The 27,120-nt window shown below is 42.3% G+C and overlaps 1 protein-coding gene across 1 annotated transcript in view; it reads left to right on the forward strand.

Annotated features, from left to right (window-relative positions):
• Positions 1-308: 308 nt before the first annotated feature.
• The window catches only part of NOS2 (nitric oxide synthase 2), an 81,756-nt gene continuing 54,944 nt past the window's right edge, over positions 309-27,120 (forward strand). The window contains exons 1-5 of the mRNA XM_082247728.1: positions 309-378; positions 3,638-3,760; positions 8,223-8,371; positions 12,138-12,300; positions 21,316-21,407. Of these exons, the coding sequence (XP_082103854.1) occupies positions 352-378; positions 3,638-3,760; positions 8,223-8,371; positions 12,138-12,300; positions 21,316-21,407 (554 nt within the window). The 5' untranslated portion in view covers positions 309-351. The remainder of the gene's footprint in view (positions 379-3,637; positions 3,761-8,222; positions 8,372-12,137; positions 12,301-21,315; positions 21,408-27,120) is intronic.

The following is a 27,120-nucleotide window of genomic DNA, read 5'->3' on the forward strand; positions in this document are numbered from 1 at the left end:
AATCACAATCTTTCCAGAATACATATAGGTTCACCCAAAATGAATGCCCCCAGGGTTAAAAACACATCATAGCTGAATATTATTTATGGTCTTTCTGAAAATGGTCACTGCAGCTTAGCATTGCAGGTAATTCATTTAATCCTCCATGTTTCACAGGTAAGGAACAAAGCTTCCAAACAGGAAAAAAACATTTGTAACCACTAGCAAACCTGGCTACGCCTACTGTATATTAATAATAATGCATTTGAATAAAAAAACAGAACTGTGTTCCGTGCTTTGAAATTGATCTTGTTTTATTTTTTAAGTTCTTTGAAACAGGAGGATGTTAGCGTCAATGGCCCGACTAAAGACATGGCTGAAATTAAAACTACTTTAGAGGTTAGTGCCATTTAAATACTAAATAATCCTCATTTGAGAATCATGTTTGAGAAAGCTGTAATTGATTGTTATATGAACTTATGGTCTCCACTAAACACTTTCCATTGTCCATGTCCACAATTCCATGTGGTATCAAATATGTTGTAAATATTTATTTGGTTAAATTATTATATATATATTTTTGTGTAAATTGTAAATGGTGGCTTTACATGTTATGTGCTGGATTAAAGCGATTCCCCAGGAGGCAGAAAAAGTCCCGGTATGGATTGGGGTTGTAACCATTGTTGGTTAAAATGTCATACTGCCAACTAATTTGTTGGCCACTACACTGAGAAGCAGTTAAAGCGGAGTTCCACCCTCCAAAACGACTTTGGTCCATCCGCTTGTGTTCTTTAACCTGAATAACAATTGGATTATCAAGATTTTTTAGTTTACTTACCTTGATTTTGAAGAAAATATACTTACCTTACTTCCTCCCTCTGCGGACACGGCCACCGCCATCACTTCCTGCTTGCATTGACTCCTGGGAGCTGAACGTCATCGCTCCCAGGAATCAATGCACCGGCCCTATCGTCAGTTCCGGGGCAGGCGCGTCATTCCCTGCTAAACAGCTTCTGGGCATGCCCAGAAGCTGTGCAGGGATGATGCGACTGCCCCGGAACAGACGAGCGGGGCCGGTGCAGGGCATTCTGGGAATGAAGAGGACACCGAAGAGGACGCCCTGGCTTCAGCTGCCCACACCTGAGATGGCAGCGCTGGACAAGACATTTTCAAGGTAAGTATTTCTTCTAAAAGGTAAGTGCATCCTGGGACAGTTCAGAGGCTATCCATTCTGAAATGCACTAGCCCTGACTGTCCTGGGGTGTTTTTATTGAAAAAATGTTTCTGAGGGTGGAACTCCGCTTTAAGCTTCATGTCTTGATAAAGCACCAAAACTTTGTAAAGCTTCTTTTTTTCTTCCAAACTGGTGCTTTAATGACCAACCAGACTCAGCATATAGCTTTTCTAGGGCTGTTGCCTAGACAAACTAAGTGGGCTGCACTGCAACATAAGGGCAGCTCATATATGATACAATTCATTTAGTTAATGAATAACGCTAAATACTAACAAAGACAGCCTGGAAAACCTGCCGCTAGTCAAAGCTAAATTACAGGCAAATATAAATAACACCATTAAATAAAGTTGTGTATTCCTTTACATTAAAATAAAAGGAAATTTTACCTAGAACTACCATCTGGCGGATGCGGATTACGGAGTCCATCCTATTTTAAAGGGGCCCTGCTGCTCCTGCATTGTAAAATCTGCAGGTTGTGGGTTGCAATAATATTTGCCAAAGGATTTAAAGTGTTACTAAACCCAGGAGCCTGCATTCACTGTATTTGGTCTCAGCACACAGAACAGGGAAATGCAGTTATTTTAGTAAATATAAACTGCTAAATACCTTTCCTCATCAGCAGTATATAGCAGTCTTGTGACTTCTATTAGTGTCTGGTTAAAGCTTGTAGGAGGAGTTTCATTCTCCTCTGATTGTCCTATGAGGCTGCAGGACCCTGCCCTTTGTCTGGACAGTGCTGATTGGCCCTGTGCTGATCACATGCATTCTCGCATGAAAAAAACAAAACTCTCTAGCAATTTGCACCAAACTGAGCATGTCCCCTGCTCTATAAATAGCAGGTTATTGTTTTAGAGACAGTGGAAGGAGGAGATGATTAGAAAAGACAGGATTGAACAGCCTTTTTAACACCTAATGATGAGGAATAACCCCTTAGATTCCACAGTGAGTATAACAAGCATGCTTTACTGCATATACAGACCGATTTTACTGCAATGGGTTTAGTAACACTTTAAGTGTTAACAATATATTGACAGTACCAATCTACAACTATTTATTTGTGTTAACAATTTTCTACTTTATTTCCCCTCTTTTGCGCACTTGCAGAAAATGAATTGTGGTGCGTGTGAAACAAAGCCAAAAGACATACAGTATATATAAATCTCTGCATACATGAATGTGTATTGTAGATTTAATGCATGAAGTAGACCCTCAGGCAAACCTAGGTTCCACTAAAGGAAGTCTTAGGTTTCTTAGCTAACTTGATTAATGGGTTGCAGGTATGTACTGAAAGGATGATAACAAGTGCTTTCAACATGGACTCACAGTATGAACAGTTGCCCAGGCTGCAGGATATAAGACATAACTAGGTAACCTGCAGACCTTCAGGTTTTGAAGAACTGCAAGGGTAAGCATGTGCAGTCAGTGGGCATGATAAGTACTGTAGGTATTCAGCAGTGGAAGGACTAACTAGAGTTCAAAAACAAAGCAGAAGTATTTTTTATAGCAACTGGACAGATGTTTTTTTCAAGTTTCTTACCCGAAGCAGAAAAATGACAGCTGTAATCAAACAGTTGCTCTAGGCCAGGGATAGGGAACCTATGGCTCGCGAGCCAGATGTGGCTCTTTTGATGGCTCTTTAATAAAGGGGGGCTTATCCGGACGTGAGCCACGCTGGACGTGTAGTCCCAGAGCTCCGGGGCGTCTACCACTCAATCCAGTGCCATGCGCGTAGCTGTGCCCGGTGCCAAGGAGATTTCTGCACCCATCGACGGTACACTTTGAAGGCTACCCACCGCTACCCTCAGTTTGTTTCTGGGTGACCGGATTGCCACGCTATGGACCCCGTGACCTACTCGCAATACCGCCGCCGGCTCGTGTGCTGTGCATCTGAGGGCCTTGGCAATCACCGCCCGGTAAGGAGACCTGCCATCCGCTCCCTGTGCCCCGACAGACACGATCTCCTTCCCTTCTGACACCCGGGGACCCGTGGGAGCTGCCTCTCACATCCCCTTCTGAGGCCTTCAGCTGCCAGCCACCATTTTCTCAGGGCCTATACTCACCTCCATCACTCGCAGGCCTGCAGGCGCTTCACCACTCCGGCCTCATTGCATACCTGCCTGCTCTGCTCTCTTCTTGACCGGACTCCAGGCACTTTCACACTGCTCCATCTACTCATTGTATAGCTGCGGCCCATGAATATGAATATTAAATAAAGGTTTCTGACCCCTGAAATATAGTGTATGGCTCTCACGAAATTACATTTGAAAATATGTGGTGTTCATGGCTCTCTCAGCCAAAAAGGTTCCCGACCCTGCTCTAGGCAATACTTCCATTTTTTATATTTGTTCACTTTTACAGAATAAGTTTGCATGTGTTTCTATTGAGTTTAAGAAAATATCCCTCTCTTGTACTAATCTCTTTCAGAAGAAAGTTCCAGAAAATCATAGGCATTCTTGTAAAAAAGAAAGCCATCCAAGGTACATGAAGCTTAAAAACTATGAAAATGGGAAAATTCTGCAAGATACTTTACACCTCAAAGCAAAACAGGTTTGTGGGATAATTATATAAAGCATGTGTAAAAGGATGGTGTTATTATGGCTAATTCATCAAGCTCCTTATCAAATGCATCTAATGTTTGGTATTCCTGGCAATGAAGTTTCAGCAGTTTGGTATTTGTGATTTTGTTGTTTGCCTTTCTAGTTATTTAAAGCGGTTGTAAACCTAAAAAAAAAAAAAAACCTGCAAGACAAAGGCATAATGAGCTAGTATGCATCGCATACTAGCTCATTATGAATTACTTACCTTAGAACAAAGCCCCAACACGGACCCCCGGACACCGCTGTGGGAGCTGACATGATCCCTCGGCGTCTCTTCTGGGTTCGGCGGCTCCGGCCCTGTGATTGGCCGGAGCCGCGATGACGTCACTCCCGCGCATGCGCTTGGGAGTCATTTTCCGGCAAGCTCCAGGCAAGGAAAGCTCAAGGTGCGCCGCTCGCGTGAGCGGCTGCATGCAGTGCAATTATCTCGTAAACCGTGCCGGTTTAGGAGATATTAACTATGCCTACAGGTAAGCCTTTTTACAGACTTACCTGTAGTTAAAAGTGGAAAAAAGCGGTATACTACCGCTTTAAAGAGAAAGCAAAGGAGAGGTGTTTACATCAGTTCATTAACCACTTTACCACTAGAGCATTTTGCTGTCTTACGTCTGGGCCACTTTTTGCGATTCGGCACTGTCAATTAACTGACAATTGCGCAGTCATGCGATGCCGTACCCAAACGAAATTTACGTCCTTTTTTCCCCACAAACAGAGCTTTCTTTTGGTGGTATTTAATCACCTGTGCGATTTTTACTTTTTGCGCTATAAACAAAAAAAGAGCATTTATTTTGAAAAAATAACAATATTTTTAAAAATTTTTTATATGAAATTCCCCCCAAAAAAGATGTAAAAACCAATTTTTTTTTTAATTTTTGGCCAATTTGTTTTCTGCTACCCATGTTTGGTAAAAAAAAATCGCAATAAGCGTATTTTGATTGGTTTGCGCAAAAGTTATTGCGTTTACTAACTAAGGGAAAGATTTCTGTCATTTTTGGTGTTTTTTTTTTAACGCGTAATGGCGGCGATCTGCGATTTTTTTTGCGGGACTGCGACATTGCGGCGGACAGATCGGACCCTTGACTGACATTTTTGACACTTTTGGGGGTACCAGTGACATTACTGCAGTAATCAGTGTTATAAATATGCACTGTTACTGTAAAAAGGACACTGGCAGGGAAGGGGTTAATTTTATTGGAGAGGGAGGGGTTAATGTATGCCTGGTGCTTACTAACATGTGGGGGGGGGGGGTGACTGAGTGAGCTAGGGACAAATCGGATGTTCAGCTATGTTGAACACTCTGATCTGTCACTCCCTGTCACTTAGGAGATCCGCCCGCTCTGTTTACACAGGCGGGCGGATCTCCAAACTGGATTCCCCGACTCCAGTCGCTGTGATTCCCCGACTCCAGTCGCCGCCGCTCCTCCCCTTGCCCGACTCCCGCTGTGAATGAAAACAGCGGGAGCGCGCCTCCGGCGTCGTGCGAGCGCCGCCTACAGGGGAGGAGTCTAGCGACGTAGGTCTACGTCGCTAGACGATAACGAGCCACTGTGCCGCAGTAGCAGCAGCGTGGCTAGTGCTAAAGCGGTTAATGAAAAGCTGTAATTTAGTAAGACACCAATTTGAGCTGGATTCTATACCATGCATTATTCTGCCAGTCTAGTACAGTTTCTCCATATGAAATGAAGGCAATAGAGTTGATTTACTAAAGACAAGTAAGTTGTTCACTTTACAAGGGAATTTAACCTTAGCTTAGTGAATGTGATGAAAATCCACGAAGCAAAGAATACCTAATCAAATGCAAGGAATATTTAAAAAATATTTTTGTTTGCACAGGATTGGCTGATGGAAGTCAGCAGAGCTTCAAATCACTCACTAAGCTAATTAAAAATTAATTTGCAAAGTGAACAGTTAATTTGTCTTATTGTTACTAAGCCCCAATGTGTATTAGACAGCAGTTGGCATGGCAAATCTGTTAGAATGCTATTCTTCTCCCACTACATACATATAAATGCATATCTGAGAACCAAATAAATGTTTTCTGACTGCTCAGAAAAATTATTTTAACAGCAGTTATTCATTGAGTCTATCTGTTATCGTAGGCAATCTATTATTTGACCTTGTAGTTTATAGCATTATATGTATTTAGCACTTTCAAGGTATTTATACATAGGTGTTAAATGAGTATAAGCTTGTAGCATGAGGTTACATTTTGCAGATCATTTACCCCCTGGGGCACAGATTACCAATCCTATGTAGTATGAGATCTCATCTGCCTACTCGACACCAGGCTTTCCCTTCTACGAAGATAACTCTGGAGCTCCAACTCCAGGACCTCACAGCTTCTTAGCAATAATCATCAGGGGTTCCCATACTACACACCGTAGGGACCCAGACTCATAAATCAACCATCAATGCGGGTAGCACCAGTGAATGTGAAGAACATCACCCACACCATTGCCCCTCTGGGAACACTGGGCAGCAACCAACTTGACAGAACCAGAATAGTGCCACTACAGACACCAAAGACTCTTTAATGAAGTTTGTCCTCTTTCCTTTATATACAAGTTCTTCCAGCAAGATAACTCAACCCTCAAGCAAATTCTGTACTTGTATAATCAAAGTAACAAAATCCAGTTTAGACAAAGGTAGCTGTTTCTTTGCAGTCATACACTTTGTATCTTTGAAAGCCGCACAATTTCAAACAGAGATCCAATATTCACACGGTTAAAATAGGCAATTAGGCATCATATAACATTCTTCTGCTTTCCTCACATCTCCACCAAGGAACAGTCCCAATGCTTCCCTGAAGAGAAGTGCACAATCCAGTACTCTAGGCATATTGACTTTCTATGTGCTCCCTGTGTATGGGAAGTTCCTCCTCAACTTTTATTTTCCACATCGAGCAACAACCTGACTCCACCCACCAATCCTTCAATGCCCACAAATAGGCAAGAAAGATTGACAGGGAAAGCTGTTCAGCAACTATCTAAAGGGGGACCTACAAGCTTTACTTGGCAAAGTCAATGTTCACAATGTTCATCTAGTTTTGAAAATAAGTAATAGGTGGGTATTTAAGGTGAACACAGCTTCACAGTATTTAGTAAACTAAGTGAGCATTAAGTGAGCATTCACTTTGCTAACTGAGCATGCTCTATTCTTTTAGAAACTCAACTTCATAGTTAATGAATAATGAGTATTCTGGATTCTGTGTTTTGTATTAGCTGCTTTACGTACTCAAATAATGTAAGTTAAAGTGTTAACTGGTTATATTTAGGGAAATCAGTGGCTTCCTTTTACATACAGCTATTCATTATTTTTTTTTTTTTGTTATTGTAAAGTTCCTTAAAAGTTGTTTAAAGAGGAACTGCAGTCTGTTTACATAATTTATAATAAAAAAATATTTGCCATTCCGAAGCTTCCCTCCATATTATTTGATAAATACTGTGATTCTGTACTTGCCAATTATGCTGCAGAAATCTCCCTCTACTAAGTCTGGCTGCAGCCATTTTAACTGTGGGCATCTGCAGCTGCTGCCTGTTCATTTCCTGGATTTACAGACACACAGAGCTTTGCAGCTCTCATTGGCCCTCCTATAACTCATCCCTCCTCCTTTGCTGGCAAACTCTCACGAGAGTGAGAGAGCTGTGCATGATGCCATTAGCCTAGGCTTTTTACCAGACAAGAAGGAGGAAGTGGGCTGTATAAGGTATTTACTGGCAGAAAACAAAATGTTTTACTATCCAAAGGTAAACCAACAAGGGCAGAGGATTTAATAGATGGAAAGATGAAAAAATAAATGAAGAGCTGCTTTAAAGTAAATTTTCGATAGAAGGTGGAAGGGTTAGACCCTCTTTCATGTTTTACTGCTCTTTGTGTTCCAACTGAGGAGATTAAATTATCTATTTGTCCTGGTGACCATTTCACCCAAGACAGAAAGTAAGGGGAAAGCCAAAAATGTTAAGTTTCCACCAAAGCAAGGGGTGGGGGAAAAAAATCTCACCTGTATGTGCTTTATGTGTGACAACTCATTAACGGGGAGATTTCTGATTCCCTCTTAATTCCTTTTGCATCTCCAGGACAGTAGGTGTTGGTAAATCTCCCTAGTGAGTGACAGACAGCAACAAATAACCTGATAGGGGGTTCTTACCCTTACATACTCCATCTAAAACTTAAAGAAAAAGTTTTGGTTTTACATTGACTTTACGTTTAAGTTACAAAAAAATGTTTTCTTACCACACTATTATCAGTGTATCATGCTATTGTTGGTTTAACCTTTCTTGTGTACATGTTAAAATAGCTTTACGTCACGTCCTTTATTCTGTATGGGAGGCTTATTTGCATTCCATTGTTTTAACAAGGTCATAGTTCATTCGATCTTCTATACTTATACTATGCTTCCATTTACTTTACAGAAACTTGGCTGCCAATCAACGATTTGTCATGGATCAATAATGAACCCTCAGTGCTATATAAGAGGTCCAAGAGACAAACCAGTGTCCCAGGATGTAATCCTACCTCAAGCAATAGAATTTATAAACCAATATTACAATTCCTTCAAAGAGTAAGTCAATATAACATCAAAAAAGTTATTACCAGCATAAAAGCAGTTCTAGTGGAAAATAAAAAACAATGTACCCTTCATAGGGATTACCTAATGATGTAGCTGTGTATGGCAGCCTTTCTCAACCTTTTCAACACAGAGGAACTCTTGAAATAAATTTCTGGTCTCGGGGAACCCCTGCTAAAAATTAAAAATCTACAACTCCTGACAGAGGCGTAACTAGAACCTTCAGGGCCCTGATGCAAGAAACCATGAAGGGCCCCTCAGACCCCTGGCCAGGGCCCTTACCTTCAAGCCCAGGTCTCTTCCCACTAATCCTGGGGCTCTTTGCACTCGTTGCATGGCCTTTTATTACGGTCCCGCAGCAGGATTCTTTCACAAGTTCTGCAGTGGGCCCCCTTCCTGCAATCTTGTGGGCCCCCTTCCTGCACTCTTGTGGCCTCCCCACAGTGGTGCAATGCTAGGGTCCGGTCGCAAGTGTGACCCTTGCGATCCTGGAAGTTCACCCACTGGTTTGCTACCGGGCCCCCTGGAGCATGGGGCCCGGTAGCGATTGCAACCCCTGCAACCCCTGTAGTTACGCCCCTGACTCCTGACACATTAGTGTGACAATCAGAGGGGAAAATGCTCCTTACTCTTGTCATCATTGGGATGACAGATCCCTTACAGATAGCTAATGCAACAATGGTGTCATTGGAAACTTATCTGAGAGACAGAAATTGCCCATTGCTGAAGGAACCCCTAGCAACCTCAGGGGGAACCCTGGTTGAGAAACCCTGGTGTATGATATCCAGTCCAATTCCTGAGAGCCAGCTTAATATTGTAACTTGCTACAAACAACATTTTTTACAGAAATAAGTTAACAATGGGCCAACAGACTGCAGAGGTCATACATTTTTATGTAACTGAATCAATTTTTCATTTACATGTTACTAGTAATCAGCTTTTTTCATTTGAACAGAGTATAAGGGAATACAACCTCTGTCATGTTTTTTTTTATGCTGTCTGCTGTATGTGTCCTGGTGACCACTGTCATTGAGACAGAAAGTGATGGGAAAGCCAACATTTTAGGCTACGTTCACATGTCAGCGTAGCGATCGCGGGCATAATCACCGCGATTCTGCCGTGATCCGGAAATCATTGCAAATCGCGGGACACCTGTGCGTTGCCCGTGATTTGCAATAGCACCCCAAACGCTGTGCGATGTTGCCGTGATTTCCACCTGCCGAATCGCGGTAACATTGCGCAAAAAAAATTGCGGGACGCATGACGCCCCCAAAGAAGCTCTTGTACCTTTTTTGGGCGTCATGCGTCCCACGATTTTTTTTGCGCGATGTTACCGCGATTCGGCAGGCGGAAATCGCTGCAACATCGCACAGCGTCTGGGGTGCTATTGCAAATCACGGGCAATGCACAGGCGTCCTGTGATTTGCAATGATTTCCGGATTGCGGGCAGAATCACGGTGATTCTGCCCGCGATCGCTACGCTGACATGTGAATGTAGCCTTAGAGCTGTCATCAACACAATGGGTGAGGGGAAATCTTCTTATGGGGGACACCTGTTCTGGTAATATGATGACAACGGGCTAGGAGAGGAATTACTCTCACTTTTTTCTCACTTCGAGAGAAAGTTAGAAAAGCCTCTAAAATAGTACAAAGACAACAAAATATAAACTGTCAATGGTTTTAATCCTTCCCTACTCTTTCCAAGTCTAAAAAAAAGTTTGGGCTATACCTAAACTTTGAATGTGTGTATAGTAGTGTAATCGCTTTAAAACTAGTATTGATTGCAGTGCTTGGCTGTTCTTTCCTTAGAAGGATAGTGTTGAGGTTTATAAACTGCGTACAACCCCTAATTCTACAGTGGGGGAAATACAGGTATATCCTGGAACATAGAGCAGACACCAGTCTAAGATATTGATGCTCCTTACCCAGATGTTTCAGAAGACACTAGTTTAGACCAAAGGTGCATACCAACATTTTACACTCATAAACGGAAAACGTTTGGGTGGTTGTGACCTATTACCTACTAATATTGTAGAATTGTAACATGGTAGTGCTGTCTAGTGACATTTTAGTATGGAACCATATTTGTGGACTGGCCAGTAGGGAAACTCTAAAAGTGTAAATAATTTCAGTTTAGTGGGCAATTAAAAAATAATGGCTATAATACAGCAACCTGATGTGTACTTTGCTTTAATCAATGGCAAACAAATCATGAACCTGGTACGTCATTTGACTTCACGTGGTTGTATCGTTTTTTTAGAACTGACATTCGGCAATCCTGTAATAACAACCAGCTGCTCAGTTGTTATTACAAGCAGTGGAAGTGGACATCCACATCCCCCCTCCGCCTTTTGCGGTTCACTCAGGCTCTCCCATCCCATCGGGAGACCCAAGCTACCAGCCGGCATGCCCAAAATCGGCTTTGATGCTGGTGTTCCGACATCTTAAATGCGCCAATTTTTGAAAATCGAAAGTATTCAAAAATGCTGATCTTGCCGTTTTGAATGCTTTCAAGTGCATAAGAGGGATTTGGGGTCTTATAGAAGAGAAGTAAAGAGTACCTGTCACATGCCTACTGCTATCACAAGGATGTTTACATTCTTTGCGTTGGTTGTTCCCGCATGTGTTGGTCCGGCATGCACGCAAACTGCGATCGTCCCACACGTGAGGTTTCGCTGTGAATGTCGGATCATGGGCAGTAATACTAACACTAGACCTCCTCTGTACATCTAAAGTGATAACCTGTAAAGTAGTGATCGACCGATATCGTTTTTTAATGCCGATACCAATACCGATATTTTGGTCATCAGATATCGGTATTGGCCGATATCTGCCGATATTTTCACACATGTAAAAAAAAAAATTTTACTATTCTTTTTTTTCTACAGGTGCTCCTTGTGGAGGGATCTGGGGGTCTAAAAGACCCCAAACCCCTCCTCAGCACCGAAAAGCATTCAAAACGCCAAGTTTGGCTATTTTGAATGCTGTCAGTTCTTTTAATTTGGCGCTGAGTACCCAGAAGTGATGTCATGACATCACTTCCGGAGACCCGGGTCTTCTCTTGGGCGGCGGCGGTGGAGGTAGGATGCCCGGGTCTCCTGGTGGGACTCGGGGCAAGCCGCGGAAGGCGGCGAGAGGGGGGGGCGTCCCCTCCCGCTCCTTGTAATGACAGCCGAGTGGCTTCTCAGCCGCATCGGTTGTCATTACAAGTCAGCTGACCGTCGGCTATAGACACCAATACTGGGGTGATGCCTCTAACTGCAGGCATCACCCCGGTACAAGCACTTTCCCTAAATATCGGCAATATCGGCAAATCAAAAGGCCGATTCTGATATATCCGGGAAAGTGCATATCGGCCCCCGATATATCGGTGTTGCCAATAATCGGTCGATCTCTACTGTAAAGGCTTTAAAAGCATCGCCTATAAATAGTAAAATTGACATTGTTTGTCGCTGTTGTGAGGGTAGGCGAAATTTTAAAGCGTGACATGTTTGGTATCTATTTACTCGGCGTGACATAATCTTTTATGTTTTACAAAAAGTTGGGTTATGTATTGTTTTTTTTTGCATTGAAATATAAATAAGTGTATTTTTTCCCCAAAAATGATGTGACATAAAAAATTGTAAAACCCACCAATTTATTCTCTGGGGCCTCTGCTTTAAAAAATATATAATGTTTGGGGGTTCACATGGAAACAAAAAGTGCCAGAAAACGCCCAGTCTTCAAGTGATTAAAAAATCCTAAACATTTTTTATTTCAGGCTACAGGTAGAAAAATACCTGAACAGGCTAGAAACCATTACCAAAGATATTGAAGTAACTGGAACTTACCAATTAACTATGGATGAGCTGGCCTTTGCTGCTAAACAGGCATGGAGAAATGCTCCTAGGTGCATAGGACGGATTCAGTGGAACAATTTACAGGTAACAGATGTTCAGTAACTTGTAACTAATATTCTTATGAGTTCATATTACGGCAGTGTTTACCAGTCTAAACTGTTAAAATGTCAGTGCTAGGATGACAATGCTCTATTTGAACAATCTGCTCATTTGCATTTTAAAGTGTGACTGGGGGATAGGCGATAAAGGAACTGTAAATGTGAAATGCAGACACAATGATACCTGCACATATCTTTCTCTTGCTATTCTCGATTTTCAGACTGTTCTAATGGCTTGCTTCCCACCTTCTCCTGCACTTTCCAAATGATAAGAAGCCCGCCCATCATAGTTATGAGCCAAAAGGAATGTTGGCGGGTGGATCTTAGCAGAACTTTTTGACATTACCTTGATGTGCTTGAACTTTACCCGTCAAAATGGCCCAGAATTTTCCAATGACAGAAAGGAATCTGCACTTTATGCCTATAGCATTTTGGCCCCCCTTCCTCCAGACCATTCTTTTTTTAAAAATATTCTTTTCTTCTGATAGGATTATATGTACATTTAAAAGTGGTTTTGCATTAGCATTTTTAAGGTTTTTTTTTTTTAGAGTTTGGGGGGTTTTTTTTTTAGTTTTTTTTCTTTTTAGCAAAACTTTATTCCCACAAGGGCTTATGGCTCAAAAATGGTCATAGCTGAATAGATGTGTTTTAAAGTTTTTTCTCAATGCTTTTCAAAGTTAGAGCATTAAACTCCTCTTCAAACCCACTAGTTCTGGGGTTTTTTTCCTGCCAGAAAACACCCTTGCCAAAAAACTACTGATAACAGCTTATGTGTGTATGGACACATAGGATAACATGCTGGGGAGTTTACTGGCTGCAGAAAAAAATGTCTGAAGTCAAAAACAGCAGCTGTAAAATCGTCCAGTGTGCATGAGGCCTAAAAAGCCTCAGTTTTTAAGGCTCCATTTACACCTGAGCATAGCAATTTATTTCTGTTTTTCAATCGTTTTAGAAGTGTATTGCAAGCATTTTACAGCTTCGGGCATTTTTGTTTAGCCAATAGAAAACACTAGGGGGAGGAGAGGGAGAGGAAATCAGGGGTGGAGAGCTGCTGTTTGAGCAGAAAACGTGCAACAAAATGTTCGTTATACGCTCAGTCATTTCTATTGAAGTCTACGGGGACAAAAACACTTGTAATCTGCCAAAAAGAAGCTCATATACTTTTTTGAGCGACGGGTGTTTTGCTTCAGGTGACAGAATTCTCAGATGTGAACAGGGGCCATTGAAATGAATGGGATTTGGCTTGTTGAGTGCATTAGAGCTACAAGCCTCAAACAGACAATAGCTCAGGTGTGAACTGGGCCTTAGACATCCAAAAGCCCTGAGGCTGTTGCTGGCAGCCACTATCTTGGATGTGATATCAGTAGCTCCAGGAGACTCAGAGCCGTCACTCTATAGTATTCCCCTTTACTCCTCCCCTGGCTGCTATGTATAGTTTATTTTAAAATTTGATTTGACTAGGAGACAATTTATGTACAGTTTATAGTGCAGTGCACAGCAATCTTCAAAAACTGATCACAGGGGACGAAGTGGTTGGTTAAACCTTGACTAAAGACTATTTTTTTTTTTTTTTTAAAGCCCCTGGTGTGTGAAACACACTCAAAAGACTTAACACCCGGTGCATAAAAAAGTGCACACACGCAAACGTGAGACACACAAAAAAGTGCACAAGGCGTACACATGGCCCTCCTCCGAAGAGGAAGGGCCCTGACCCTGATCCCCCGGGGCGCGAAGCTCCTGACAGGGACTGAGGTACTCACTTTGGTCCACCCAGCCGAAGCCGGGCAGACCCCATTCTTCAGGGGGACTGCCGAAACAGCCCACCCCGAGTACTAGGTGGGGCTCCCCCGAAGGGAGACCCCATGAGAGAGGGCAAACTAAGCCAGAAGGCCATATCCACCCCCTCCCAAGACTTTCAGGGCAGGCCCGAGGACCTACGCCGTACAAGTCGTGCAAGTGCTCAACCAAAAAAAGGGACAAACGTGGACACACAACAAAGAAAAAAGAGTGGGGAAAGGGGAAGTGGAGACTAATGACTAGTGGCACAGGGATCGTTGCCATGTTTTATCACCCAAACTGGGTAGGTTCTGGAAACTAGATCTTCACTGTTTGGGGAGAAACAGGTCTTAAAGACATCATAGAGATTCAAATTCTAGAAACTCATTCATGTATGAATCAAAAAGGGTTAATAAATAACTATAAGCCTTAGGGATTATGTGGCAAAATCAATACTGACAGTAAAAAATTGGCAACGTGTTTCTGGAGAGCTATGTAACATAAAATATTGCAGGTATCACTACTTTTATTAGAGGTGTAATTATTGACTAATATTCATTTAAAGTGTTACTAAACTCACAACAGTAAAATCAGTCTGTATAAGCAGTAAAGCAGGCTTGTTATACTCACTGTGGAATCTAAGGGGTTAATCCTCTGCATTGTGTAAAAAGGCTGTTTGATCCTGTCTTCTCTGATCTTATCTTATGATTAAGCGAAAGTGATTTCGTGAAACGCGTCAACTGTGTTTGTCCCCTGTCTCTGATTTTGTCACTATGGATTGTTTTGAACAATTGGATTTTCAATAAATGGATTTTATTGCTTCATACCTTCAAGCCGGAGTGCGGTTGCCTTTTCAATTAATGTTCTCTGATCCTCCCCTTCTTCCACTGTCCCCAATCCATCTGTTGATAGTACAGAGCCTTTGGAGTCACTCTGCACATGCTCAGTTGGGTGTACTGCTAGAGAGTTTTTCTTAGGAGAGTGCATGTGATCAGCACCGGGGCCAATCAGCTCTGTCTAGACAGAGGGTCAGGGGTCCTGCAGTCCCATAGGACAATCAGAGGAGAATGAAAACTCCTCCTACAAGCTTTAACCAGACACTGATAGAAGTCACAAGATTGCTATATACTGCTGATGAGAAAAGGTATTTAACAGTTTATATTTGCTAAAATAATTTAATTTCCATGTTCTGTGTAATGTGGGAGACCAAATATAGTGACTGCAGGGTCCTGAATTTGGGTTTAGTAACACTTTAAACTCAGATATCTAAGTTTTAGAGTTTCATCTACAGTGGGTACGGAAAGTATTCAGACCCCCTTAAATTTTTCACTCTTTGTTATATTGCAGCCATTTGCTAAAATCATTTAGGTTCATTCTTCTTCCTCACGAATGTACACATAGCACCCCATACTGACAGAAAAACACAGAATTGTGGACATTGTTGCAGATTTATTAAAAAATAAAAACTGAAATATCACATGGTCCTAAGTATTCAGACCCTTTGCTGTGACACTCATATTTAACTCAGGTGCTTTCCATTTCTTCTGATCATCCTTGAGATGGTTCTACACCTTCATTTGAGTCCAGCTGTGTTTGATTATACTGATTGGACTTGATTAGGAAAGCCACACACCTGTCTATATAAGACCTTCCAGATCACAATGCATGTCAGAGCAAATGAGAATCATGAGGTCAAAGGAACTGCCTGAGGAGCTCAGAGACAGAATTGTGGCAAGGCACAGATCTGGCCAAGGTTACAAAAAGATTTCTGCTGCACTTAAGGTTCCTAAGAGCACAGTGGCCTCCATAATCCTCAAATGGAAGAAGTTTGGGACGACCAGAACCCTTCCTAGAGCTGGCCTTCCGGCCAAACTGAGCTATCGTGGGAGAAGAGCCTTGGTGAGAGAGGTAAAGAAGAACCCAAAGATCACTGTGGCTGAGGTCCAGAGATGCAGTCAGGAGATGGGAGAAAGTTGTAGAAAGTCAACCATCACTGCAGCCCTCCACCAGTCGGGACTTTATGGCAGAGTGGCCCGACGGAAGCCTCTCCTCAGTGTAAGACACATGAAAGCCCGCATGGAGTTTGCTAAAAAAAACCTGAAGGACTCCAAGATGGTGAGAAATAAGATTCTCTGGTCTGATGAGACCAAAATAGAACTTTTTGGCCTTAATTCTAAGCGGTATGTGTGGAGAAAACCAGGCACTGCTCATCACCTGTCCAATACAGTCCCAACAGTGAAGCATGGTGGTGGCAGCATCATGCTGTGGGGGTGTTTTTCAGCTGCAGGGACAGGACGACTGGTTGCAATCGAGGGAAAGATGAATGCGGCCAAGTACCGGGATATCCTGGACAAAAACCTTCTCAAGAGTGCTCTGGACCTCAGACTGGGCCGAAGGTTTACCTTCCAACAAGACAATGACCCTAAGCACACAGCTAAAATAACGAAGGAGTGGCTTCACAACAACTCAGTGACTGTTCTTGAATGGCCCAGCCAGAGCCCTGACTTAAACCCAATTGAGCATCTCTGGAGAGACCTAAAAATGGCTGTCCACCAACGTTTACCATCCAACCTGACAGAACTGGAGAGGATCTGCAAGGAGGAATGGCAGAGGATCCCCAAATCCAGGTGTGAAAGACTTGTTGCATCTTTCCCAAAAAGACTCCTGGCTGTATTAGATCAAAAGGGGGCTTCTACTAAATACTGAGCAAAGGGTCTGAATACTTAGGACCATGTGATATTCCAGTTTTTATTTTTTAATAAATCTGCAACAATGTCAACAATTCTGTGTTTTTCTGTCAGTATGGGGTGCTATGTGTACATTCATGAGGAAGAAGAATGAACCTAAATGATTTTAGCAAATGGCTGCAATATAACAAAGAGTGAAAAATGTAAGGGTGTCTGAATACTTTCCGTACCCACTGTATAGCAAAACAACAGTATGACACTTACCCTCCTTGTAAAGTGAGCTTTTAACCTAAAGGGTGGAATTTTACCCTTTAAGCTATATGTCTGAACAATGACTTGACAAATCCACTTGAAAATAGTGAAACCAGTTGCTGCTTGACCTTTCTTAGGCTCTTCTGGCAGGATAAAGAAAACATCAGTACTCTGAATTAGTGCTGACATTTTTAAATAGACTTTAACCACTTTACCACCGGATGATTTTGCTGTCTTACGTCCAGGCCACTTTTTTTTGATTCGGCACTGTGCGACTTTAACTGACAATTGCGCGGTCGTGCGACGCCGTACCCAAACTAAATTTACGTCCTTTTTTTCTCACAAACAGAGCTTTCTTTTGGTGGTATTTGATCACCTGTGCGATTTCTACTTTTTGCGCTATAAACAAAAAAAGAGCGTAAATTTTGAAAAAATAACAATATTTTTCACATTTTTTTTATATGAAATTCCCCCCCAAAAAAATGTAAAAATCAAAATTTTTTTAAATTTTTGGCCAATTTGTTTTCTGCTACCTATGTTTGGTAAAAGAATCACAATAAGCGTATTTTGATTGGTTTGCGCAAAAGTTATTGCGTTTACTAACTAAGGGAAAGATTTCTGTCATTTTTGGCGTTTTTTTTAACGAGTAATGGCGGCGATCTGCGTTTTTTTGCGGGACTGCGACATTGCGGCGGACAGATCGGACCCTTGACTGACATTTTTGACACTTTTGGGGGTACCAGTGACATTTCTACAGTAATCAGTGCTATAAATATGCACTGTTACTGTAAAAATTACACTGGCAGGGAAGGGGTTAATTTTATTGGAGAGGGAGGGGTTAATGTATGTCTGGTGCTTACTAACGTGTGTGGGGGGAGGTGACTGAGTGACACAGGGACAGATCGCATGTTCAGCTATGCTGAATCCTGCAATCTGTCACTGTTTGTCACTTAGGAGATCCGCCCGCTTTGTTTACACAAGCGGGCGGATCTCCAGACTCCATTCCCCGACGATCGGGGAAGAGCAGCGGCGATTGCCGCTGCTCCTCCCCTGGCCCGACTCCCGCTGCGACTGAAAACAGCGGGAGCGCGCCTCCGGCGGCGCGCAAGCGCCGCCCACAAGGGGAGGAGTCCAGCGACGTAGGTCTACGTCGCTGGACGGAATCAAGCCACTTTGCCGCAGTACAGTCCCAGTGACTGGTCGGCAAGTGGTTAACTGCTCGCGCAGTTATCTCAGAACACTACCCTTCTTCAGTGGTATTTGCAGCTGTGTTTAAGACCCTGTAGATGCACATGCAGTCTTAACCTGCTCTGTGTTCCCAGCAAGTTCTGCCCACCAGCTCCAGCAAATAATTCTGGCCAGTACCACATGATTACCACATGATTTAACTGAGCCGGCACCACCTGCACGCTTGAGACGTCAGATGCGCACATGCGTGCATGATTGCCGCACGCGTGCATGGCCGGGGAGGTACACCGCCTCCTTGTATGACACCTGCATGTGTGCGTGCAAGCGCATTAAGTACATACCTAAAAGCTAGATGTAGCCAAGCTGACTGAAAAATCCCCTGTAGAAACAGACCGGTACACAGACTAGTGACATCTAGCCGCCAAACACAATGCTGTAGCACCTGGAGAGAAAAGTGCAAATCTTTCCTGCAATCTCTTTTTTTATTTTCAAAAAAGAGAGGGAAAAAACTTACCAGTCCCGTCTCAGGATCCTTCACCAATCACGATGGGCTTTGTCAGACATTGGACCTTTTTAATGGGGTTCACACCCTTGGACTTGCAGAGCAACCTGCTGGCAAAACTGCTTGGGATAAATAACCAGGGTTCCATTATCAGGGTCCAGCGCCAAGATGGGTCACATTACAGGCAAAACCTTGAAACTTCTTGATTGAGGCTTGGGTACCATCCTTTTTAGCACTTAGCCATCTGAATGGATCCGATCATAACGCCTTTAAATTGGGACATCATTCTTGGGATTGAAGAGCTTTAACAGCCATGACCACCACCTTCAAGACACTGGCGAAAAAACTGAGGTTCTTCCTGAATGGGAGGGGTTATATGGGAGGAACTTCCTGTCTATTGGTTGCCATTTTCCATTCAACTATAGGTGGCTTATAACCCAAATAGTTATTATTACCTGCTCTGTGTCCCATGATGTACGATAAAGAAAGAAGCGTATGCACACTCATTTTTTTAATTGCGCAGCTTGCTGCATTTTCTGCATGCTTGTTAGTGCGTAAAAAGGCTTGCTGCTTTTTTGGTACCATAACAATGAATGGCACCTCAAGCGTGACACGCATTTTTCATGCTGCGCCAGTGTAAATGCAGCGTGACAGTTTAAATGAAGCTACAGTATCTCACAAAAGTGAGTACACCCCTCACATTTTTGTAAATATTTTATTATATCTTTTCATGTGACAACACTAAAAAAATTACACTTTGCTACAATGTAAAGTAGTGAATGTACAGCTTGTATAACAGTGTAAATTTGCTGTCTCCTCGAAATAACTCAACACACACCCATTCATTTCTAAACCACTGCCAACAAAAAGTGAGTACAACCCTAAGTGACAATGTCCAAATTGGGCCCAATTAGCCATTTTCCCTCCCTGATGTCATGTGACTCAAGGTCTCAGGTGTGAATGGGGAGCAGGTGTGTTAAATTTGTTGTTATCGCTCTCACTCTCTCATACTGGCCAGTGGAAGTTCAACATGGCACCTTAAGGCAAAGAACTCTCTGAGGATCTGAAAAAAAGAATTGTTGCTCTACATTAAGATGGCCTAGGCTATAAGACAATTGCCACGACCCTGAAACTGAGCTGCAGCATGGCGGCAAAGACCATACAGCAGTTTAACAGGACAGGTTCCACTCAGAAAAGGCCTTGCCATGGTCATCCAAGGAAGTTGAGTGTACGCGCTCAGCGTCATATCCAGAGATTGTCTTTGGGAAATAGACATGTGAGTGCTGCCAGCATTGCTGCAGAGTTTGAAGGGGTGGGGGGTCAGCCTGTCAGTGCTCAGGCCATACGTCGCACACTACATCAAATTGGTCTGCATGGCTGTTGTCTCAGAAGGAAGCCTCTTCTAAAGATGATGCACAAGAAAGCCCACAAACAGTTTGCTGAAGACAAGCAGTATAAGGACATGGATTACTGGATTACTTCTGATGAGACCAAGATAAACTTATTCGGTTTAGATGGTGTCAAACAGGTGAGGAGTACAAAGACAAGTGTGTCTTGCCTACAATCAAGCATGGTGTGGGAGAGTCATGGTCTGGGGCTACATGAGGGCTGCCGGCACTGGGGAGCTACAGTTCATTGAGGAACCATGAATGCCAACATGTACTATGACATACTGAAGCAGAGCATGATCCCCTCCCTTCGGAGACTGGGCCGCAGGGCAGTATTCCAACATGATAACGACCCCAAACACACCTCCAAGGCAACCACTGCCTTGCTAAAGAAACTGAGGGTAAAGGTGATGGACAGGCCAAGCATGTCTCCAGACCTGAACCCTATTGAGCATCTATGGGGCATCCTCAAACAGAAGGTGGAGGAGCGCAAGGTCTCTAACTTCCACCAGCTCTGTGATGTCGTCATGGAGGTGTGGAAGAGGACTCCAGTGGCAACCTGTGAAGCTCTGGTGAACTCCATGCCGAAGTGGGTTAAGGCGGTGCTGGAAAATAATGGTGGCCACACAAAATATTGACACTTTGGGCCCAATTTGGACATTTTCACTTAGGGGTGTACTCACTTTTGTTGCCAGCAGTTAGACATTAATGGCTGTGTGTTGAGTTATTTTAAGGGGACAGCTAATTTATACTGTTATGCAGACTGTACACTCACTTCTTTACATTGTAGCAAAGTGTTATTTCTGCAGTGTTGTCGCATGAAAAGATTTAATAAAATATTTACAAAAATGTGAGGGGTGTACTCACTTTTGTGAGATACTGTAAATGTGGTCTGCGTGCATTTCAATACTAGAATTACATATCCACAGCTATTATTAATATAATTCATAGGTAGAGAGGTTGATCCAGTGAATTAATCAACTACCACTGATGAAGTCAAAAGGAAAAAAAAATTTCTTTTTGTTTTTTTGTTTTTTACACACTTGTAGGATATATTGGCAGCTACCTTTCAATTGTACCTTTTTAAATGCCTTTTACCATAACAATACTGAAAGCATCAGTATAGGCTGAACCTAATGAACTTTAACTTTTTTCAACCTTACTTAATAAATTACTGCATACAATTTGTTTTTTTTTTTTCATTCAAGGTATTTGATGCCCGAACCTGCAAAACATCTAAAGAAATGTTTGAACTCATTTGCCGTCACATAAAGTATGCCACCAATGGTGGGAACATAAGGTAAACTCACTTTCTTGGAGGGCCAGACCCAAGTCTCTATTTAATAAGACAAAGAGCAATGTTATGGAGCCTCTGTGTTGATTATGTTTTGCTGTCCTACTTCAACAATGACCTGCTCAGAACTACCCAAGACTCACCAACAAGCCTTGTGGGTTTGAGTAAACTGTATTAAATGTGAACAATGTCCTGAAACGAAGGGAATGGATAAAAACAATCACAGCAGGAACACGACCCAAATCAGGGACAGTAATCACAAAAGAAGCATATGTATATTAAAAATAATAGGTTTATTCAGAGGGGCTATAAATGTACACAAATACCATATGGACAATAAAAAATGACCACAAGGCCTAACTAATGATTTACTGAAGTCTCTGGCTACCATACTGTCCAGTAGTAATAAACCCAGTCCTGCTAGCATTGGGACTCCCAATCTTTAAGGGGGAGCCCACTATAACTGAGTCTTTTGTAATCCCAAACAGAAACTAGATTGCTTCCAAAAGGAATAGTTCAGATTAATGCTAAAGGGGCAGCACTAGCCCACTAAACAGAAAAACAAGGAAACTCAGTGGCAAAGGGTCCTCTCATCACTGTAGTTGGTCTTTGGGTCTCTATGAGGGTCAGTGAAAGGTCCCCCTCTCAAGCCCAAGTTCCGTAGCTACTCCAGGTGGTTCTTGAATAAAAGGTTAAGCGCAGCAACTGAGTCTCACTGGATCAGTTGCAATCTTTAACTGGATCAGCTGAGGAAATAAGTCTATAATTTACAGAGAGGGTGAAAGTTTACTGATTAAAGTAAAATTTACATACAGAACTGATAAAGGACTCATTCTTTATCAGTTGGCTTGTTTCATAGCGAGATGGCTGTGTCTGAAAGGGAGCTACTTTTGCTGTGCTGTTTAGTTAGCTAAACCATAGTGCTTTTAGAATTCTTTATCATATATTACATTTGTATTTGCAAAACAAAGACCTCATACATATATAGACTTTTTGTTAATCTAGATGGTTTTACATGGGTACTTACATATTTCACACCTGTATGATATCTGAAGATTGAGCCTTTGCTCAATTGGGAGTATGCACCTGTCACTCAGTATATCTCTATGGCAGTGCATTACTCAGCTGGGCCTATCATTTCAAGTAGGAGTTACATATACTATATTCCCAGGCAATATCTCTTCCTTTAACTGCAGAATGAAGATAGTCCAGTCCTTTGAATGCAGTTTTTTAAATATGTTTGCAGATGTACTTTAAAACTATTTAAATAAGGTTATGTGATTTTATCCTTTCTCAGCTAACAGTCCCCATATCAAGGCTTAGACTTCCTAACCCGATTCTCATTAACAGAAGGATGAAATAATACCCAAAATGCAAAGGTCCCTGTGTATTTGCTGCACAAGGTGTTTGACTATAGCATCAGACCAGTGGTGGTGGTTATAGTTTTACTTCAGAGCCCCATCCCTCAGCCTATGGTTTATTGGCAGCATGGTTAGGCTTCAGCAGCAACAAAATCCCCTACAAACTAAATTGGAAGAACTAGGACCACTTTAGATTGTTGTCCCAGATATTTACCAGATTGCCTGACCCAATCCATGGGGTAATTCCAGTGATTGGACAGCTGACAAATATGTAAGAATAACTCCTAATTATTGTTTTACACAACCCACAGGAATAGCTCAGCAGTGGTTGGTAGACAATATTGTAGGGGAAAACCCCACAGAACTGCAAAACCTGAAAATCCATATAAAATCTATATGGACTGACTGGCCCATGGAGTCAATAGGACAATATGCATGATACCAGGGAACAGACTCCATACACATTTTTTTTTTAGTTTTTGAGCTCAACATATAAGGCTGTTAAAAAAAAAACATGTGGCGGCAACCAGGTGAGGAGTACAAAGAGTACAAATGCCTTGCCTACAATCAAGCATGGTGGTGGGAGTGTCATGGTCTGGGGCTGCATGAGTGCTGCCAGCACTGGGGAACTACAGTTCATTGAGGGAACCATGAATGCCAACATGTACTATGACATACTGAAGCAGAGCATGATCCCCTCTCTTCAGAGACTGGGCCTGCAGGGCAGTATTCCAACATTATAACGACCCAAAACACACCTCCAAGATGACCACTGCCTTGCTAAAGAAGCTGAAGGTAATATGAGGAGGAAAGAGGGACAGAGGGACTTTGTTCCAACTCAGGGGCAATCTCTCAAAATCAGGGACAGTTGGGAGCTCTGGTTATAATGATGCATTGCACTGTTTACTTTTTTCAACTTGATTTGACATTTCATTCATCTTTATACACAGCACGTTGTAAAGCATGTTCAGAGTTACCAACCGTACATAAATTTACAGACGGTTTGTAAGAAAACAGGCACTTTTCTCCTGTCTGTAAATGTCTGTAGATAGGAGAAAAGTGCCAGTAAAAAATCTCTTTGTCAATGACTCTGAAGTGCGCATTCAAATTTCCGGAGCCAGCCTCAGATTGGGCAGCTGGCATAGCTTATATTCACATGCCCTGCCACATGAGTTGGGGCCAAGCTTGGCAGTTCACTCATTGCCTGGCTCCCGAACTATGCATGCGCAGTTTAGAGTTGCCAACAAGGATTTTTTTAAAGTGTTTTTACGCCCAGCCACTCGCCAGCGGCCAGAAAGGTATGTGTAATGGGGCACACTGGAGGAGGATGTAGGGGAGCACTAAGGGAACACTTAGAAAGATGAACTCTGGAGGCACTTAGTGAGCACTCTGAAGGATGTAAAGGTGCACTCTGGAGGTACTGAGGGAGCACTCTGAAGGATGTAAAGGGGCATTCTGGAGGATATAAGGGGGCACTCTGGAGGTACTTAGTATCCCCAGAGTGCCCCTTGCATCCTCCAGAGTGCCCCTTAATACCTCAAGAGTGCCCCTTATTACCTTCAAATTGTCCCCTTACATCCTCCAGAGTGCCCCTTACATTTTCCAGAGTTCCCCCTCAGTACTACAAAGAGGGCACTCTGGAGGATGTAAGGTGGCGCTCTGGAGGCACTAAGGAGACGCTTGGGAGGATGCAGGGGGGTACTCAGGAGGCACTAAGGGGGCACTCTAAAGTATATAAGGGGGCTCTGATTTAAGTAGCATTCTGAGGATATGAATGTAAGGAGGGACTCTGCGGATTCTGATTTATAGGGGAAATGCTGAAGACTTTCTTGTAAGGGAGGCCTCTGATGTGAATGTAACACTCAGCTTGACTCCTGCACACTATGAGTTGTTTTGTTTGTTACTTACTCCCGATTCCTGCATTCTATATATTGTGCTGTACATAGCCCTGACCAAAGATATTCATTGTCTTAACAGTTGCTGATTTTACTGAAGTTCTTCTTTGAGGTAGAATCAGTAAGACAAAAATATAAAATATAGAAACGTTTAATTAAAAAAAAAAAAAAAAAAAAAAATGTTCCTTTGCCCTGAGGTAAGTTTTGGCTCATTAATTAGTATATGTGGGTACAAGGACTGTGGTGTATACATGCAGTGTATACAGCAAGAGCAGATTGTATTCAGATTGTGTTCAAGCCCCCTTTACAACCCTCCCACTGGGCATGCCCAATGTTCGCCATGGCACTCTATGCAGCCGCAGCACTTATTTTTCTGTCCTAACCTAGGGTGTCCAATGTCTTTCATAATCTTAGTCTTGCTCACATGTTGTCATGCTGTTTTGACTTTTTATCTGTAAAGTCAGGCAGATGACTTTTTATGAGTATTGTTCATGTTTATCGTTTGTACTGTGTAAAAAACAGGAGGAATTGTCTGCAAGGAGCCTTACATTGCACCTGTGATCAACTGATCCATTGATCGCAGGTGCGTCAGAACAAAAAAAAATGAATGCACATTTATTTCCTGCAAAAATAAGTGCATTTATTTTTTTCCTTAATGGTTAATTTAGCCTTTAAATATTGACTGTCTAATTTTCTAATATGAGTTTTTGTCATATTTCAGGTTGTCAGTAAAAAATGTGCTCCATTGGTAAACTTTTCATGTTTTGTCAGTAAAAAAATCATCATCGTTTGGCAACATTGTGCATATTGCCCTAAAAAAAGTAGAGCATTCCTTACATTTAGCAGCACACATTACTGTGGCGCAGTGGTGTGAACTGAACTCACAGAACTAAAGTCAAATTGTATTATCAACCTGTTGGGACTGGTTTTGGCAAGGCTGGCCAGTACAGGTTTAGCTGGGCAGGGGGTTTTGTGTCCAAACACTTCAGAGAGGCCACTGCTTTTACACAGAAAGCAAAGATACCTTTCTTTTTTTTTACTTTAATTTTCTAAAGGAAAAAATCTGTAAAGCTGGGTATACAGAGGAACTGGCTGAATTTCTGACGACCGGCTTCTGTGGAACAGGTTCTGCTGGAAAACCAGCATTCGACCTGCACATGCAGCAAAGTTCAATTGGGCTTTATAGTAGATCTAAACTACTAAAAACTTGTGTAAACGTTAACACAAAAAGGAATTTTATTGGCAATTTCTATTTTTTAACTGTGTAGATCTCATTAAAATAATACTTGATGGTCCTGATATGGAAGTTCTTATTCAGGTAGTTCCTTTTATGAAAAAATGTGAAAACTATAATTAAAAAAAAAAAAAGCAACATTTCAATTGTTAATGTAGTGCTATCCCCATGGAAGCCACTTATTAGGATGGATCCTCTGTTCTTTGTTTCAACCTTTTCCAAAAAACCTTAGCCCCTTTAGCACAACAGGTTGAGTGTACAACTATACAATATCAAAGAAATTCACTGAAGGTAATACTTAGGGGTTGATTTACTAAAACTGCGGAGTACAAGATCTGGAGCATCTGTGCATGGTAGCCAATCAGCTTCTAAATTCAGCTTCTTCAATGAAGCTTTAAAAATAAAACCTGAAAGCTGGTTTCTATGCAGAGCTGCACCAGATTTTGCACTCACCAGTTTTAATAAATCATCCGGGGCCGTTAGTACCCAGTACTAGTAAAGAGCACCAAACCAGGTAGTAAAGGCTCAATACACTGTCACTTAATATTTCTGATAACTAGGCAAGCAAAAAATGGATTACCAATGGTAATAACACAATTTGGCATACAAAGTGATTAAAAGTAGGGACTAGGCTTCAGATGACATTTGGTAACCAGATCAGCATTAATAGTAACAAGACCACCTCAAGTGCAGCAGTGAGCATTAGTAAAGTTTAACCTACTGAGTGCTGGAACTATACTGTCAGAGTCCATTTATGGCAGCAATGCTAACTCTAGTCTAGCTGGGTATGCACTGTCTAAAAGAAAAAGAGGATGGGCCGGGGGGAATTGCAAAATAACTATTACAGGATGGGCAGTCCTTTGAGATTTTCTTCTGCCAGCTATTGTTGGGGCCCTTTAAGAACATTGGTGCGCCTAACAACAGTCCCAGTTAACCTGCATGTAGTAGAGGTATGATATAGTCTCAGCACAGGCGCAAGGTAGATCTGCCACAAATGCGGTAAAGGTTTGGTATAATGTGGTATAGGGTGGTATAATGTAGGTGCAATCTAGGGTTGGCAGTGCGGTATAGAGGGCAGTATGGGTGCAGTATTGATTGGGTACACTTGGTGTCCTGCTGTCAGTGGCTCAGTCCCTGCTAGCAGTATCAGCACTGGGCAAATACCCCCCTCTCAACAGTCCCTGGGATTCTGTGATGACCTCTCGCTGTAGAAGGGGGCCCCCTCAGTC

This window comes from Pelophylax lessonae (genome assembly GCF_965119305.1).
Source record: "Pelophylax lessonae genome assembly, chromosome: 2".
Lineage (NCBI taxonomy): Eukaryota > Metazoa > Chordata > Amphibia > Anura > Ranidae > Pelophylax > Pelophylax lessonae.